Source organism: Salmo salar, chromosome 18 (assembly GCF_965601325.2).
Source record: "Salmo salar chromosome 18, fSalSal1, whole genome shotgun sequence".
NCBI lineage: Eukaryota > Metazoa > Chordata > Actinopteri > Salmoniformes > Salmonidae > Salmo > Salmo salar.
Genome location: NC_138308.1, coordinates 47,242,289 through 47,258,174, shown reverse-complemented (window position 1 = coordinate 47,258,174; position 15,886 = coordinate 47,242,289). Strand labels below are relative to the sequence as shown.

General features: G+C 45.2%; 1 protein-coding gene across 1 annotated transcript in view; it reads right to left on the bottom strand.

Moving 5' to 3' along the window:
* The window catches only part of LOC106577409 (protein FAM53B), a 71,077-nt gene that overhangs the window by 47,454 nt on the left and 7,737 nt on the right, over window positions 1-15,886 (bottom strand). The window contains exons 2-3 of the mRNA XM_082964996.1: window positions 14,694-14,909; window positions 10,755-10,812 (exon numbers count right to left, since the gene is read on the bottom strand). Coding sequence (XP_082821122.1) covers window positions 10,755-10,812; window positions 14,694-14,798 — 163 coding nt within the window. The 5' untranslated portion in view covers window positions 14,799-14,909. The remainder of the gene's footprint in view (window positions 1-10,754; window positions 10,813-14,693; window positions 14,910-15,886) is intronic.

Below are 15,886 nucleotides of genomic sequence, written 5' to 3'. Positions count from 1 at the left end.
GGAACATATAGCCTACAACACAACATGGTAATAGTCAGGTGGGAACATATAGCCTACAACACAACATGGTAATAGTCAGGGGGGAACATATAGCCTACAACAAAACATGGAAATAGTCGAGGGGGAACATATAGCCTACAACACAACATGGTAATAGTCAGGGGGGAACATATAGCCTACAACACAACATGGTAATAGTCAGGGGGGAACATATAGTCTACAACACAACATGGAAATAGTCAGGGGGGGGAACATATAGCCTACAACACAACATGGAAATAGTCAGGGGGGGAACATATAGTCTACAACACAACATGGAAATAGTCAGGGGGGGAACATATAGCCTACAACACAACATGGTAATAGTCAGGGGGGGAACATATAGCCTACAACACAACATGGAAATAGTCAGGGGGGGAACATATAGCCTACAACACAACATGGTAATAGTCAGGGGGGGAACATATAGCCTACAACACAACATGGAAATAGTCAGGGGGGGAACATATAGCCTACAACACAACATGGTAATAGTCAGGGGGGGAACATATAGCCTACAACACAACATGGTAATAGTCAGGTGGGAACATATAGCCTACAACACAACATGGTAATAGTCAGGGGGGGAACATATAGCCTACAACACAACATGGTAATAGTCAGGTGGGAACATATAGTCTACAACACAACATGGTAATAGTCAGGGGGGAACATATAGCCTACAACACAACATGGTAATAGTCAGGGGGGGGACATATAGCCTACAACACAACATGGTAATAGTCAGGGGGGAACATATAGTCTACAACACAACATGGTAATAGTCAGGAGGGAACATATAGCCTACAACACAACATGGTAATAGTCAGGTGGGAACATATAGCCTACAACACAACATGGTAATAGTCAGGGGGGGAACATATAGCCTACAACACAACATGGTAATAGTCAGGTGGGAACATATAGCCTACACACAACATGGTAATAGTCAGGGGGGGAACATATAGCCTACAACACAACATGGTAATAGTCAGGGGAACATATAGTCTACAACACAACATGGTAATAGTCAGGGGGGAACATATAGCCTACAACACAACATGGAAATAGTCAGGGGGGAACATATAGCCTACAACACAACATGGTAATAGTCAGGGGGGAACATATAGCCTACAACACAACATGGTAATAGTCAGGGGAGAACATATAGCCTACAACACAACATGGAAATAGTCAGGGGGGGAACATATAGCCTACAACACAACATGGTAATAGTCAGGGGAGAACATATAGTCTACAACACAACATGGTAATAGTCAGGGGGGGAACATATAGCCTACAACACAACATGGAAATAGTCAGGGGGGAACATATAGCCTACAACACAACATGGTAATTGTCAGGGGGGAACATATAGCCTACAACACAACATGGTAATAGTCAGGTGGGAACATATAGCCTACAACACAACATGGTAATAGTCAGGGGGGGAACATATAGCCTACAACACAACATGGTAATAGTCAGGGGGGAACATATAGCCTACAACACAACATGGTAATAGTCAGGGGGGAACATCTAGTCTACAACACAACATGGTAATAGTCAGGGGGGGAACATATAGCCTACAACACAACATGGAAATAGTCAGGGGGGGAACATATAGCCTACAACACAACATGGTAATAGTCAGGGGGGAACATATAGCCTACAACACAACATGGAAATAGTCAGGGGGGGAACATATAGCCTACAACACAACATGGTAATAGTCAGGGGGGAACATATAGCCTACAACACAACATGGTAATAGTCAGGGGGGAACATATAGCCTACAACACAACATGGTAATAGTCAGGTGGGAACATATAGCCTACAACATAACATGGTAACAGTCAGGGGGAACATATAGCCTACAACACAACATGGTAATAGTCGGGGGGGAACATATAGCCTACAACACAACATGGTAATAGTCAGGGGGGGGAACATATAGCCTACAACACAACATGGTAATAGTCAGGGGGGAACATATAGCCTACAACACAACATGGTAATAGTCAGGGGAACATATAGCCTAAAACACAACATGGTAATAGTCAGGTGGGAACATATAGCCTACAACATAACATGGTAACAGTCAGGGGGAACATATAGCCTACAACACAACATGGTAATAGTCGGGGGGGAACATATAGCCTACAACACAACATGGTAATAGTCAGGGGGGGGTACATATAGCCTACAACACAACATGGTAATAGTCAGGGGGGAACATATAGCCTACAACACAACATGGTAATAGTCAGGGGAACATATAGCCTACAACACAACATGGTAATAGTCAGGGGGGAACATATAGCCTACAACACAACATGGTAATAGTCAGGGGGGGAACATATAGCCTACAACACAACATGGTAATAGTCAGGGGGGAACATATAGCCTACAACACAACATGGTAATAGTCAGGGGGGGAACATATAGCCTACAACACAACATGGTAATAGTCAGGGGGGAACATATAGCCTACAACACAACATGGTAATAGTCAGGTGGGAACATATAGCCTACAACACAACATGGTAATAGTCAGGGGGGAACATATAGCCTACAACACAACATGGAAATAGTCAGGGGGGGAACATATAGCCTACAACACAACATGGTAATAGTCAGGGGGGAACATATAGCCTACAACACAACATGGAAAAAGTCAGGGGAACATATAGCCTACAACACAACATGGTAATAGTCAGGTGGGAACATATAGCCTACAACACAACATGGTAATAGTCAGGGGGGAACATATAGCCTACAACAAAACATGGAAATAGTCGAGGGGGAACATATAGCCTACAACACAACATGGTAATAGTCAGGGGGGAACATATAGCCTACAACACAACATGGTAATAGTCAGGGGGGAACATATAGTCTACAACACAACATGGAAATAGTCAGGGGGGGGAACATATAGCCTACAACACAACATGGAAATAGTCAGGGGGGGAACATATAGTCTACAACACAACATGGAAATAGTCAGGGGGGGAACATATAGCCTACAACACAACATGGTAATAGTCAGGGGGGGAACATATAGCCTACAACACAACATGGAAATAGTCAGGGGGGGAACATATAGCCTACAACACAACATGGTAATAGTCAGGGGGGGAACATATAGCCTACAACACAACATGGAAATAGTCAGGGGGGGAACATATAGCCTACAACACAACATGGTAATAGTCAGGGGGGGAACATATAGCCTACAACACAACATGGTAATAGTCAGGTGGGAACATATAGCCTACAACACAACATGGTAATAGTCAGGGGGGGAACATATAGCCTACAACACAACATGGTAATAGTCAGGTGGGAACATATAGTCTACAACACAACATGGTAATAGTCAGGGGGGAACATATAGCCTACAACACAACATGGTAATAGTCAGGGGGGAACATATAGTCTACAACACAACATGGTAATAGTCAGGGGGGGAACATATAGCCTACAACACAACATGGTAATAGTCAGGGGGGGAACATATAGCCTACAACACAACATGGTAATAGTCAGGTGGGAACATATAGCCTACAACACAACATGGTAATAGTCAGGGGGGGAACATATAGCCTACAACACAACATGGTAATAGTCAGGTGGGAACATATAGTCTACAACACAACATGGTAATAGTCAGGGGGGAACATATAGCCTACAACACAACATGGTAATAGTCAGGGGGGAACATATAGTCTACAACACAACATGGTAATAGTCAGGGGGGGAACATATAGCCTACAACACAACATGGTAATAGTCAGGGGGGGGGACATATAGCCTACAACACAACATGGTAATAGTCAGGGGGGAACATATAGTCTACAACACAACATGGTAATAGTCAGGAGGGAACATATAGCCTACAACACAACATGGTAATAGTCAGGTGGGAACATATAGCCTACAACACAACATGGTAATAGTCAGGGGGGGAACATATAGCCTACAACACAACATGGTAATAGTCAGGTGGGAACATATAGCCTACACACAACATGGTAATAGTCAGGGGGGGAACATATAGCCTACAACACAACATGGTAATAGTCAGGGGAACATATAGTCTACAACACAACATGGTAATAGTCAGGGGGGAACATATAGCCTACAACACAACATGGAAATAGTCAGGGGGGAACATATAGCCTACAACACAACATGGTAATAGTCAGGGGGGAACATATAGCCTACAACACAACATGGTAATAGTCAGGGGAGAACATATAGCCTACAACACAACATGGAAATAGTCAGGGGGGGAACATATAGCCTACAACACAACATGGTAATAGTCAGGGGAGAACATATAGTCTACAACACAACATGGTAATAGTCAGGGGGGGAACATATAGCCTACAACACAACATGGAAATAGTCAGGGGGGAACATATAGCCTACAACACAACATGGTAATTGTCAGGGGGGGAACATATAGCCTACAACACAACATGGTAATAGTCAGGTGGGAACATATAGCCTACAACACAACATGGTAATAGTCAGGGGGGGAACATATAGCCTACAACACAACATGGTAATAGTCAGGGGGGAACATATAGCCTACAACACAACATGGTAATAGTCAGGGGGGAACATCTAGTCTACAACACAACATGGTAATAGTCAGGGGGGGAACATATAGCCTACAACACAACATGGAAATAGTCAGGGGGGGAACATATAGCCTACAACACAACATGGTAATAGTCAGGGGGGAACATATAGCCTACAACACAACATGGAAATAGTCAGGGGGGGAACATATAGCCTACAACACAACATGGTAATAGTCAGGGGGGAACATATAGCCTACAACACAACATGGTAATAGTCAGGGGGGAACATATAGCCTACAACACAACATGGTAATAGTCAGGTGGGAACATATAGCCTACAACATAACATGGTAACAGTCAGGGGGAACATATAGCCTACAACACAACATGGTAATAGTCGGGGGGGAACATATAGCCTACAACACAACATGGTAATAGTCAGGGGGGGGAACATATAGCCTACAACACAACATGGTAATAGTCAGGGGGGAACATATAGCCTACAACACAACATGGTAATAGTCAGGGGAACATATAGCCTAAAACACAACATGGTAATAGTCAGGTGGGAACATATAGCCTACAACATAACATGGTAACAGTCAGGGGGAACATATAGCCTACAACACAACATGGTAATAGTCGGGGGGGAACATATAGCCTACAACACAACATGGTAATAGTCAGGGGGGGGTACATATAGCCTACAACACAACATGGTAATAGTCAGGGGGGAACATATAGCCTACAACACAACATGGTAATAGTCAGGGGAACATATAGCCTACAACACAACATGGTAATAGTCAGGGGGGAACATATAGCCTACAACACAACATGGTAATAGTCAGGGGGGGAACATATAGCCTACAACACAACATGGTAATAGTCAGGGGGGAACATATAGCCTACAACACAACATGGTAATAGTCAGGGGGGGAACATATAGCCTACAACACAACATGGTAATAGTCAGGGGGGAACATATAGCCTACAACACAACATGGTAATAGTCAGGTGGGAACATATAGCCTACAACACAACATGGTAATAGTCAGGGGGGAACATATAGCCTACAACACAACATGGAAATAGTCAGGGGGGGAACATATAGCCTACAACACAACATGGTAATAGTCAGGGGGGAACATATAGCCTACAACACAACATGGAAAAAGTCAGGGGAACATATAGCCTACAACACAACATGGTAATAGTCAGGTGGGAACATATAGCCTACAACACAACATGGTAATAGTCAGGGGGGAACATATAGCCTACAACAAAACATGGAAATAGTCGAGGGGGAACATATAGCCTACAACACAACATGGTAATAGTCAGGGGGGAACATATAGCCTACAACACAACATGGTAATAGTCAGGGGGGAACATATAGTCTACAACACAACATGGAAATAGTCAGGGGGGGGAACATATAGCCTACAACACAACATGGAAATAGTCAGGGGGGGAACATATAGTCTACAACACAACATGGAAATAGTCAGGGGGGGAACATATAGCCTACAACACAACATGGTAATAGTCAGGGGGGGAACATATAGCCTACAACACAACATGGAAATAGTCAGGGGGGGAACATATAGCCTACAACACAACATGGTAATAGTCAGGGGGGGAACATATAGCCTACAACACAACATGGAAATAGTCAGGGGGGGAACATATAGCCTACAACACAACATGGTAATAGTCAGGGGGGGAACATATAGCCTACAACACAACATGGTAATAGTCAGGTGGGAACATATAGCCTACAACACAACATGGTAATAGTCAGGGGGGGAACATATAGCCTACAACACAACATGGTAATAGTCAGGTGGGAACATATAGTCTACAACACAACATGGTAATAGTCAGGGGGGAACATATAGCCTACAACACAACATGGTAATAGTCAGGGGGGAACATATAGTCTACAACACAACATGGTAATAGTCAGGGGGGGAACATATAGCCTACAACACAACATGGTAATAGTCAGGGGGGGAACATATAGCCTACAACACAACATGGTAATAGTCAGGTGGGAACATATAGCCTACAACACAACATGGTAATAGTCAGGGGGGGAACATATAGCCTACAACACAACATGGTAATAGTCAGGTGGGAACATATAGTCTACAACACAACATGGTAATAGTCAGGGGGGAACATATAGCCTACAACACAACATGGTAATAGTCAGGGGGGAACATATAGTCTACAACACAACATGGTAATAGTCAGGGGGGGAACATATAGCCTACAACACAACATGGTAATAGTCAGGGGAACATATAGTCTACAACACAACATGGTAATAGTCAGGGGGGAACACATAGCCTACAACACAACATGGTAATAGTCAGGGGGGAACATATAGCCTACAACACAACATGGTAATAGTCAGGGGGGAACATATAGTCTACAACACAACATGGTAATAGTCAGGGGGGGAACATATAGCCTACAACACAACATGGAAATAGTCAGGGGGGGAACATATAGCCTACAACACAACATGGTAATAGTCAGGGGGGAACATATAGCCTACAACACAACATGGAAATAGTCAGGGGGGGAACATATAGCCTACAACACAACATGGTAATAGTCAGGGGGGAACATATAGCCTACAACACAACATGGTAATAGTCAGGGGGGAACATATAGCCTACAACACAACATGGTAATAGTCAGGGGGGAACATATAGCCTACAACACAACATGGAAATAGTCAGGGGGGGAACATATAGCCTACAACACAACATGGTAATAGTCAGGGGGGGAACATATAGTCTACAACACAACATGGTAATAGTCAGGGGGGGAACATATAGCCTACAACACAACATGGTAATAGTCAGGTGGGAACATATAGCCTGCAACACAACATGGTAATAGTCAGGGGAACATATAGCCTACAACACAACATGGAAATAGTCGAGGGGGAACATATAGCCTACAACACAACATGGTAATAGTCAGGGGGGAACATATAGCCTACAACACAACATGGTAATAGTCAGGGGGGGAACATATAGTCTACAACACAACATGGAAATAGTCAGGGGGGGAACATATAGTCTACAACACAACATGGAAATAGTCAGGGGGGGAACATATAGCCTACAACACAACATGGTAATAGTCAGGGGGGGAACATATAGCCTACAACACAACATGGAAATAGTCAGGGGGGGAACATATAGCCTACAACACAACATGGTAATAGTCAGGGGGGAACATATAGCCTACAACACAACATGGAAATAGTCAGGGGGGAACATATAGCCTACAACACAACATGGTAATAGTCAGGGGGGGGAACATATAGCCTACAACACAACATGGTAATAGTCAGGGGGGAACATATAGCCTACAACACAACATGGTAATAGTCAGGGGGGGGAACATATAGCCTACAACACAACATGGAAATAGTCAGGGGGGAACACAACATGGTAATAGTCAGGGGGGAACATATAGCCTACAACACAACATGGTAATAGTCAGGGGGGAACATATAGCCTACAACACAACATGGTAATAGTCAGGGGAGAACATATAGCCTACAACACAACATGGAAATAGTCAGGGGGGGAACATATAGCCTACAACACAACATGGTAATAGTCAGGGGAGAACATATAGTCTACAACAAAACATGGTAATAGTCAGGGGGGGAACATATAGCCTACAACACAACATGGAAATAGTCAGGGGGGAACATATAGCCTACAACACAACATGGTAATTGTCAGGGGGGGAACATATAGCCTACAACACAACATGGTAATAGTCAGGTGGGAACATATAGCCTACAACACAACATGGTAATAGTCAGGGGGGAACACATAGCCTACAACACAACATGGTAATAGTCAGGGGGGAACATATAGCCTACAACACAACATGGTAATAGTCAGGGGGGAACATATAGTCTACAACACAACATGGTAATAGTCAGGGGGGGAACATATAGCCTACAACACAACATGGAAATAGTCAGGGGGGGAACATATAGCCTACAACACAACATGGTAATAGTCAGGGGGGAACATATAGCCTACAACACAACATGGAAATAGTCAGGGGGGGAACATATAGCCTACAACACAACATGGTAATAGTCAGGGGGGAACATATAGCCTACAACACAACATGGTAATAGTCAGGGGGGAACATATAGCCTACAACACAACATGGTAATAGTCAGGGGGGAACATATAGCCTACAACACAACATGGAAATAGTCAGGGGGGGGAACATATAGCCTACAACACAACATGGTAATAGTCAGGGGGGGAACATATAGTCTACAACACAACATGGTAATAGTCAGGGGGGGAACATATAGCCTACAACACAACATGGTAATAGTCAGGTGGGAACATATAGCCTACAACACAACATGGTAATAGTCAGGGGAACATATAGCCTACAACACAACATGGAAATAGTCGAGGGGGAACATATAGCCTACAACACAACATGGTAATAGTCAGGGGGGAACATATAGCCTACAACACAACATGGTAATAGTCAGGGGGGGAACATATAGTCTACAACACAACATGGAAATAGTCAGGGGGGGAACATATAGCCTACAACACAACATGGTAATAGTCAGGGGGGGAACATATAGCCTACAACACAACATGGAAATAGTCAGGGGGGGAACATATAGCCTACAACACAACATGGTAATAGTCAGGGGGGAACATATAGCCTACAACACAACATGGAAATAGTCAGGGGGGAACATATAGCCTACAACACAACATGGTAATAGTCAGGGGGGGGAACATATAGCCTACAACACAACATGGTAATAGTCAGGGGGGAACATATAGCCTACAACACAACATGGTAATAGTCAGGGGGGGAACATATAGCCTACAACACAACATGGAAATAGTCAGGGGGGAACATATAGTCTACAACACAACATGGTAATAGTCAGGGGGAACATATAGCCTACAACACAACATGGTAATAGTCAGGGGAGAACATATAGCCTACAACACAACATGGAAATAGTCAGGGGAACATATAGCCTACAACACAACATGGTAATAGTCAGGGGGGAACATATAGCCTACAACACAACATGGTAATAGTCAGGGGGAAACATATAGCCTACAACACAACATGGTAATAGTCAGGGGGGAACATATAGCCTACAACACAACATGGTAATAGTCAGGGAGGAACATATAGTCTACAACACATTAGGCCTAGGACATGGGCCACTCCTACAGCCATTGGGCCTAGTCCATGGGCCACTCCTAGAGACATTAGGCCTAGTCCATGGGCCACTCCTAGAGACATTAGGCCTAGTCCATGGGCCACTCCTACAGCCATTAGACCTAGTCCATGGGCCACTCCTACAGCCATTAGACCTAGTCCATGGGCCACTCCTAGAGACATTAGACCTAGTCCATGGGCCACTCCTAGAGACATTAGACCTAGTCCATGGGCCACTCCTAGAGACATTAGACCTAGTCCATGGGCCACTCCTAGAGACATTAGGCCTAGTCCATGGGCCACTCCTAGAGACATTAGGCCTAGTCCATGGGCCACTCCTACAGCCATTAGACCTAGTCCATGGGCCACTCCTACAGCCATTAGACCTAGTCCATGGGCCACTCCTACAGCCATTAGACCTAGTCCATGGGCCACTCCTACAGCCATTAGACCTAGTCCATGGGCCACTCCTACAGCCATTAGACCTAGTCCATGGGCCACTCCTAGAGACATTAGACCTAGTCCATGGGTCACTCCTAGAGACATTAGACCTAGTCCATGGGCCACTCCTAGAGACATTATGCCTAGTCCATGGGCCACTCCTAGAGACATTATGCCTAGTCCATGGGCCACTCCTAGAGACATTAGACCTAGTCCATGGGCCACTCCTAGAGACATTAGACCTAGTCCATGGGCCACTCCTAGAGACATTAGACCTAGTCCATGGGCCACTCCTACAGCCATTAGACCTAGTCCATGGGCCACTCCTACAGCCATAAGACCTAGTCCATGGGCCACTCCTACAGCCATAAGACCTAGTCCATGGGCCACTCCTAGAGCCATTATATCCACACTCACCCATGACTCCGCAAGAGAAGAGTGCTGTCCCCTGGAGGTTCATGGTCTCTGCCTTGATCTGTGGAAACACAAGACATCACATCAGGAAACAACACCTCCATTTGCGTTGGAAAGCCCCTCCACCAAGTCACCCTACCGCACCACTGGAGCTTAACCTCTCTGGGAAATGTGGAACGCTAGCGTCCCACCCACGGGACACACTATTCAACAGCCAGTGTTATAGCAGGGCGGAAAATTCAAAACAACAAAAATCTCATAATTCAAATTTCTTAAACCTACAACTATTATATCCCATTTTAAAGATACACTTCTCGTTAATCCAACCACATTGTCCGATTTCAAAAAGGCTTTACGGCGAAAGCATAACATTAGATTATGTTAGGACAGCGCCGAGACAAGAAAAACCACACAGCCATTTTCCAAGCAAGGAGAGGCGTCACAAAAAACAGAAATACAGCTAACATTAATCACTAACCTTTGATGATCTTCATCAGATGGTACTCATAGGACTTCATGTTACACAATACATGTATGTTTTGCTTGATAAAGTTCATATTTATATCCAAAAAACCCATTTTACATTGGCGTGTAATGTTCAGAAATGTTTTACCTCCCAAAACTTCCGGTGAATGAGCACATCAATTTACAGAAATACTCATCATAAACGTTGATAAAATATTAAACTGTTATTCAAAGAATTATAGATACACTTCTCCTTAATGCAACCGCTGTGTCAAATTTAAAAAAAAACTTACAGCGAAAGCACACTTTGCAATAATCTGAGTACAGCGCTCAGACAACAACAAGCAATACAGATACCCGCCATTTTGGAGTCTACTAAAATCAGAAATAGCATTATAAATATTTACATTTAAGTCATTTATTCAGAGCGACTTACAAGTTGGTGCATTCACCTTATGATATCCAGTGGAACAACCACTTTACAATAGTACATCTATATCTTGGGGGGGGGTTAGAAGGATTACTTTATCCTATCCTAGGTATTCCTTAAAGAGGTGGGGTTTCAGGTGTCTCCCGAAGGTGGTGATTGACTCCGCTGTCCTGGCGTCGTGAGGGAGCTTGTTCCACCATAGGGGTGCCAGAGCAGCGAACAGTTTTGACTGGGCTGAGCGGGAACTGTGCTTCCTCAGAGGTAGGGGGGCCAGCAGGCCAGAGGTGGATGAGCGCAGTGCCCTCGTTTGGGTGTAGGGACTGATCAGAGCCTGAAGGTACGGAGGTGTCGTTCCCCTCACGGCTCCGTAGGCAAGCACCATGGTCTTGTAGCGGATGCGAGCTTCAACTGGAAGCCAGTGGAGAAGCCAGTGGAGAGACACTTCTCCTTAATGCAACGATGTATAGCATTCCCTTACCTTTGATGATCTTCCTCAGAATGCACTCCCAGGAATCCCAGTTCCACAATAAATGTTTGTTTTGTTCAATAAAGTCCATCATTTATGTCCAAATACCTCCTTTTTGTTCATGCGTTTAGTCCACTACTCCAAATGCAGGAAGTGTGCGCAAAATGTCACGACGAAAAGTCAAAAAAGTTCTATTTACGTTTGTAGAAACATGTCAAACGATGTATAGCATCAATCTTTAGGATGTTTTTATCATAAATCTTCAGTAATATTCCAACCGGACAATTCCAATGTCTTCAGAAATGAAAAGGAACACAGATAACTCTCACGGGAGCGCGCGCCACTGAACTCATGTCATTCTCTCAGTCATCTGACTCCAGGACCTCTTATTCTCTCCCCATTCACAGTAGAAGCATGAAACAACGTTCTAAAGACTGTTGACATCTAGTGGAAGCCTTAGGAAGTGCAAAATGACCCCACAGACACTGTATACTGGATAGGGAATCACTTGAAAAACTACAAACTTCAGATTTCCACACTTCCTGGTTGGATTTTTCTCAGGTTTTTGCCTGAGACATCATTCAAACAGTTTTAGAAACTTCAGAGTGTTTTCTATCCAAATCTACTAATAATATGCATATCCTACCTTCTGGGCCCGAGTAGCAGGCAGTTTAATTTGGGCACGTTATTCATCTGAATTTCCGAATACTGCCCCGTCACCAAAAAGTTAACGTTCTGTCACCAAGTCACCTCACCACTGGAGCTTAACGTTCTGTCACCAAGTCACCTCACCACTGGAGCTTAACGTTCCGTCACCAAGTCCCCTCACCACTGTAGCCTAATGTTCTGTCTGTACATACACAGAACTCTACACAATGAAACAGGAAGTGTAAGCTAGCATCACCTACCCCCTAGATATGTAATGTAAAGATGGGTCTACTGCAAACCACAAAAACAATAGTCTCTACCAATGTGTGTGTGTGTGTGTGTGTGTGTGTGTGTGTGTGTGTGTGTGTGTGTGTGTGTGTGTGTGTGTGTGTGTGTGTGTGTGTGTGTGTGTGTGTGTGTGTGTGTGTGTGTGGTGTGGTATTTTTGTAGGTCTATGTAAATGTGGCATGAAAGAGGACATTAGAGAGGGTGACTGCAGCTGTGACTGCGGAATGGATTCCCCCTGGGCACATCTAAAATGGCCTCTTATCCACTACATATTGGCCTATAGGGCTCTGGTCCAAAGTCATGTGACTGTGGAATGGATTCTCCCTGGGGACATCTAACATGGCCTCTTATCCACTACATATTGGCCTATAGGGCTCTGGTCCAAAGTCATGTGACTGTATTAGAAATAGGGTGCCCTTTAAAAGACATAGTCATAGTCAGTCCAGTCTCGACTTTAAACTGAGGATCAGTCCTGAGATTGGGCATAATGATGACGTTTCACGTGGACAGAGAGCAAATTCAGTCCACATTACAGGGAGAATTTTCACTCTGAACACTTCTCTTCTCCGGTGAGAAACACGAGTCAGAGGAAACAAGGAAACAAGCGGCCTCCGGAACGGAAGGAAACAAGAGACCTCCAGAACGGAAGGAAACAAGAGACCTCCAGAACGGAAGGAAACAAGAGACCTCCAGAACAGAAGGAAACAAGAGGCCTCCGGAACAGAAGGAAACAAGAGGCCTCCGGAACAGAAGGAAACAAGAGGCCTCCGGAACGGAAGGAAACAAGAGGCCTCCGGAACGGGAGGAAACAAGAGGCCTCCGGAACGGGAGGAAACAAGAGGCCTCCGGAACGGGAGGAAACAAGAGGCCTCCGGAACGGAAGGAAACAAGAGGCCTCCGGAACGGGAGGAAACAAGAGGCCTCCGGAACGGAAGGAAACAAGAGGCCTCCGGAACGGGAGGAAACAAGAGGCCTCCGGAACGGAAGGAAACAAGAGGCCTCCGGAACGGGAGGAAACAAGAGGCCTCCGGAACGGGAGGAAACAAGAGGCCTCCGGAACGGGAGGAAACAAGAGGCCTCCGGAACGGGAGGAAACAAGAGGCCTCCGGAACGGGAGGAAACAAGAGGCCTCCGGAACGGGAGGAAACAAGAGGCCTCCGGAACGGGAGGAAACAAGAGGCCTCCGGAACGGGAGGAAACAAGAGGCCTCCGGAACGGAAGGAAACAAGAGGCCTCTGGAATGGGAGGAACTACATGACACAGCCTTCCTTCAGTCCCTCGTGATAACATGCTGAGCTTGAATAGGACAATCATTTATTATACTGTAAGGTAGTAAACTGTTCCATCTTTGGGATGGTGAAGAACGTGGCAGTTAGATTAGACAGCATCAAGACGTTATTCTACACTGAGCTTGGTGTTTTCCTACCGACTGACAGGATGGTTGACATACTGACTAAACACTGGGCTTGGTGTTTTCCTACCGACTGACAGGATGGTTGACATACTGACTAAACACTGGGCTTGGTGTTTTCCTACCGACTGACTAAACACAGTACAAACATACAATCACATAGAATATACGCAAATAACAAAGTCATATACAAAGGTGTGTGTGTGGGGGGGGGGGGGGGGGAGAACTTCTCACCAGCTCCAAATCCGTCTCTTGACTTTGGACTTCACATCGTCGACACCCGGCTTCTTTTCCAGTAATTTGTGCGTAAATGATCACCACGGCAATGCCGCCCCACATCTCCGCCGCCACACTCTATTCCAGCGCATTGGGCTGTGAATGGGGTTGGTGATGGAGGCCATCTTGACGATCCTCAGCACCTCCTGGAATGTCTACTTCCTGTCACTACGTCTGTCGCAGAAACACACAGACAATCAAAGGGATTAGAATTCTGTCCATTTCTGAAGTTCAGGACCTTAATTTCTCAACAACCCTCAACCCAGATCTCATGTTCCAGCTGAACTGTGGGGCGGTCAGTAAGAATCCCTGAAGGGGCTCCTCTGTAGGAGCTCTCTCATAAGCCTGATCCAAGATCTGTTTGCAATGGAAATGACAATGATCATGGGAGTTGGCAATACCGTACAAACAGATCTGGGACCAGGCTACTGCATCTCTCCAGACCCAGGCGCAGAGCTGTTTTAAGCTCTCTGGCAGCTCAGCTCAGACAGACACAGTCAGAGTCTCATCAGAATTTGAGGTTTCCAACGACACACTCTTGCAGATACCAAAAGGAGAAAGTCAGTGGTTGGACAAGATCCATTCATTCCAGAACCACAGTAGGAGATGAGATGAGGACTGCACAGAGGGTCTGAGATGAGGACTGCACAGATGGTCTGAAGATAGTAGGAGATGAGATGAGGACTGCACAGAGGGTCTGAAGATAGTAGGAGATGAGGACTGCACAGAGGGTCTGAAGATAATAGGAGATGAGATGAGGACTGTACAGAGGGTCTGAAGATAGTAGGTGATGAGAGGAGGACTGCACAGAGGGTCTGAAGATAGTAGGAGATGAGAGGAGGACTGCACAGAGGGTGTGAAGAGGGGTTGGGTGAAGAGAGGGTCAGATGAATGACAGAACAACTGCAGAGAGGAGGAGAGCGCTGGGAGGGAGGAGAGCGCGAGGAGGGAGGAGAGAGTGAGGAGGGAGAGGAGAGAGCAGGGAGGCAGGAGAGAGAGGAGAGCGAGGAGGAAGGGGAGAGAGCGAGGAGGAAGGGGAGAGAGCTGTTTTCTGTGGAACAAAGGCGTTTTGTCTTGATCATAATGAACAGAGAGTGGAAACAATACGAGCTGACAGAGAGGAGAGAAGTCAGAATATAAACTCATCACAA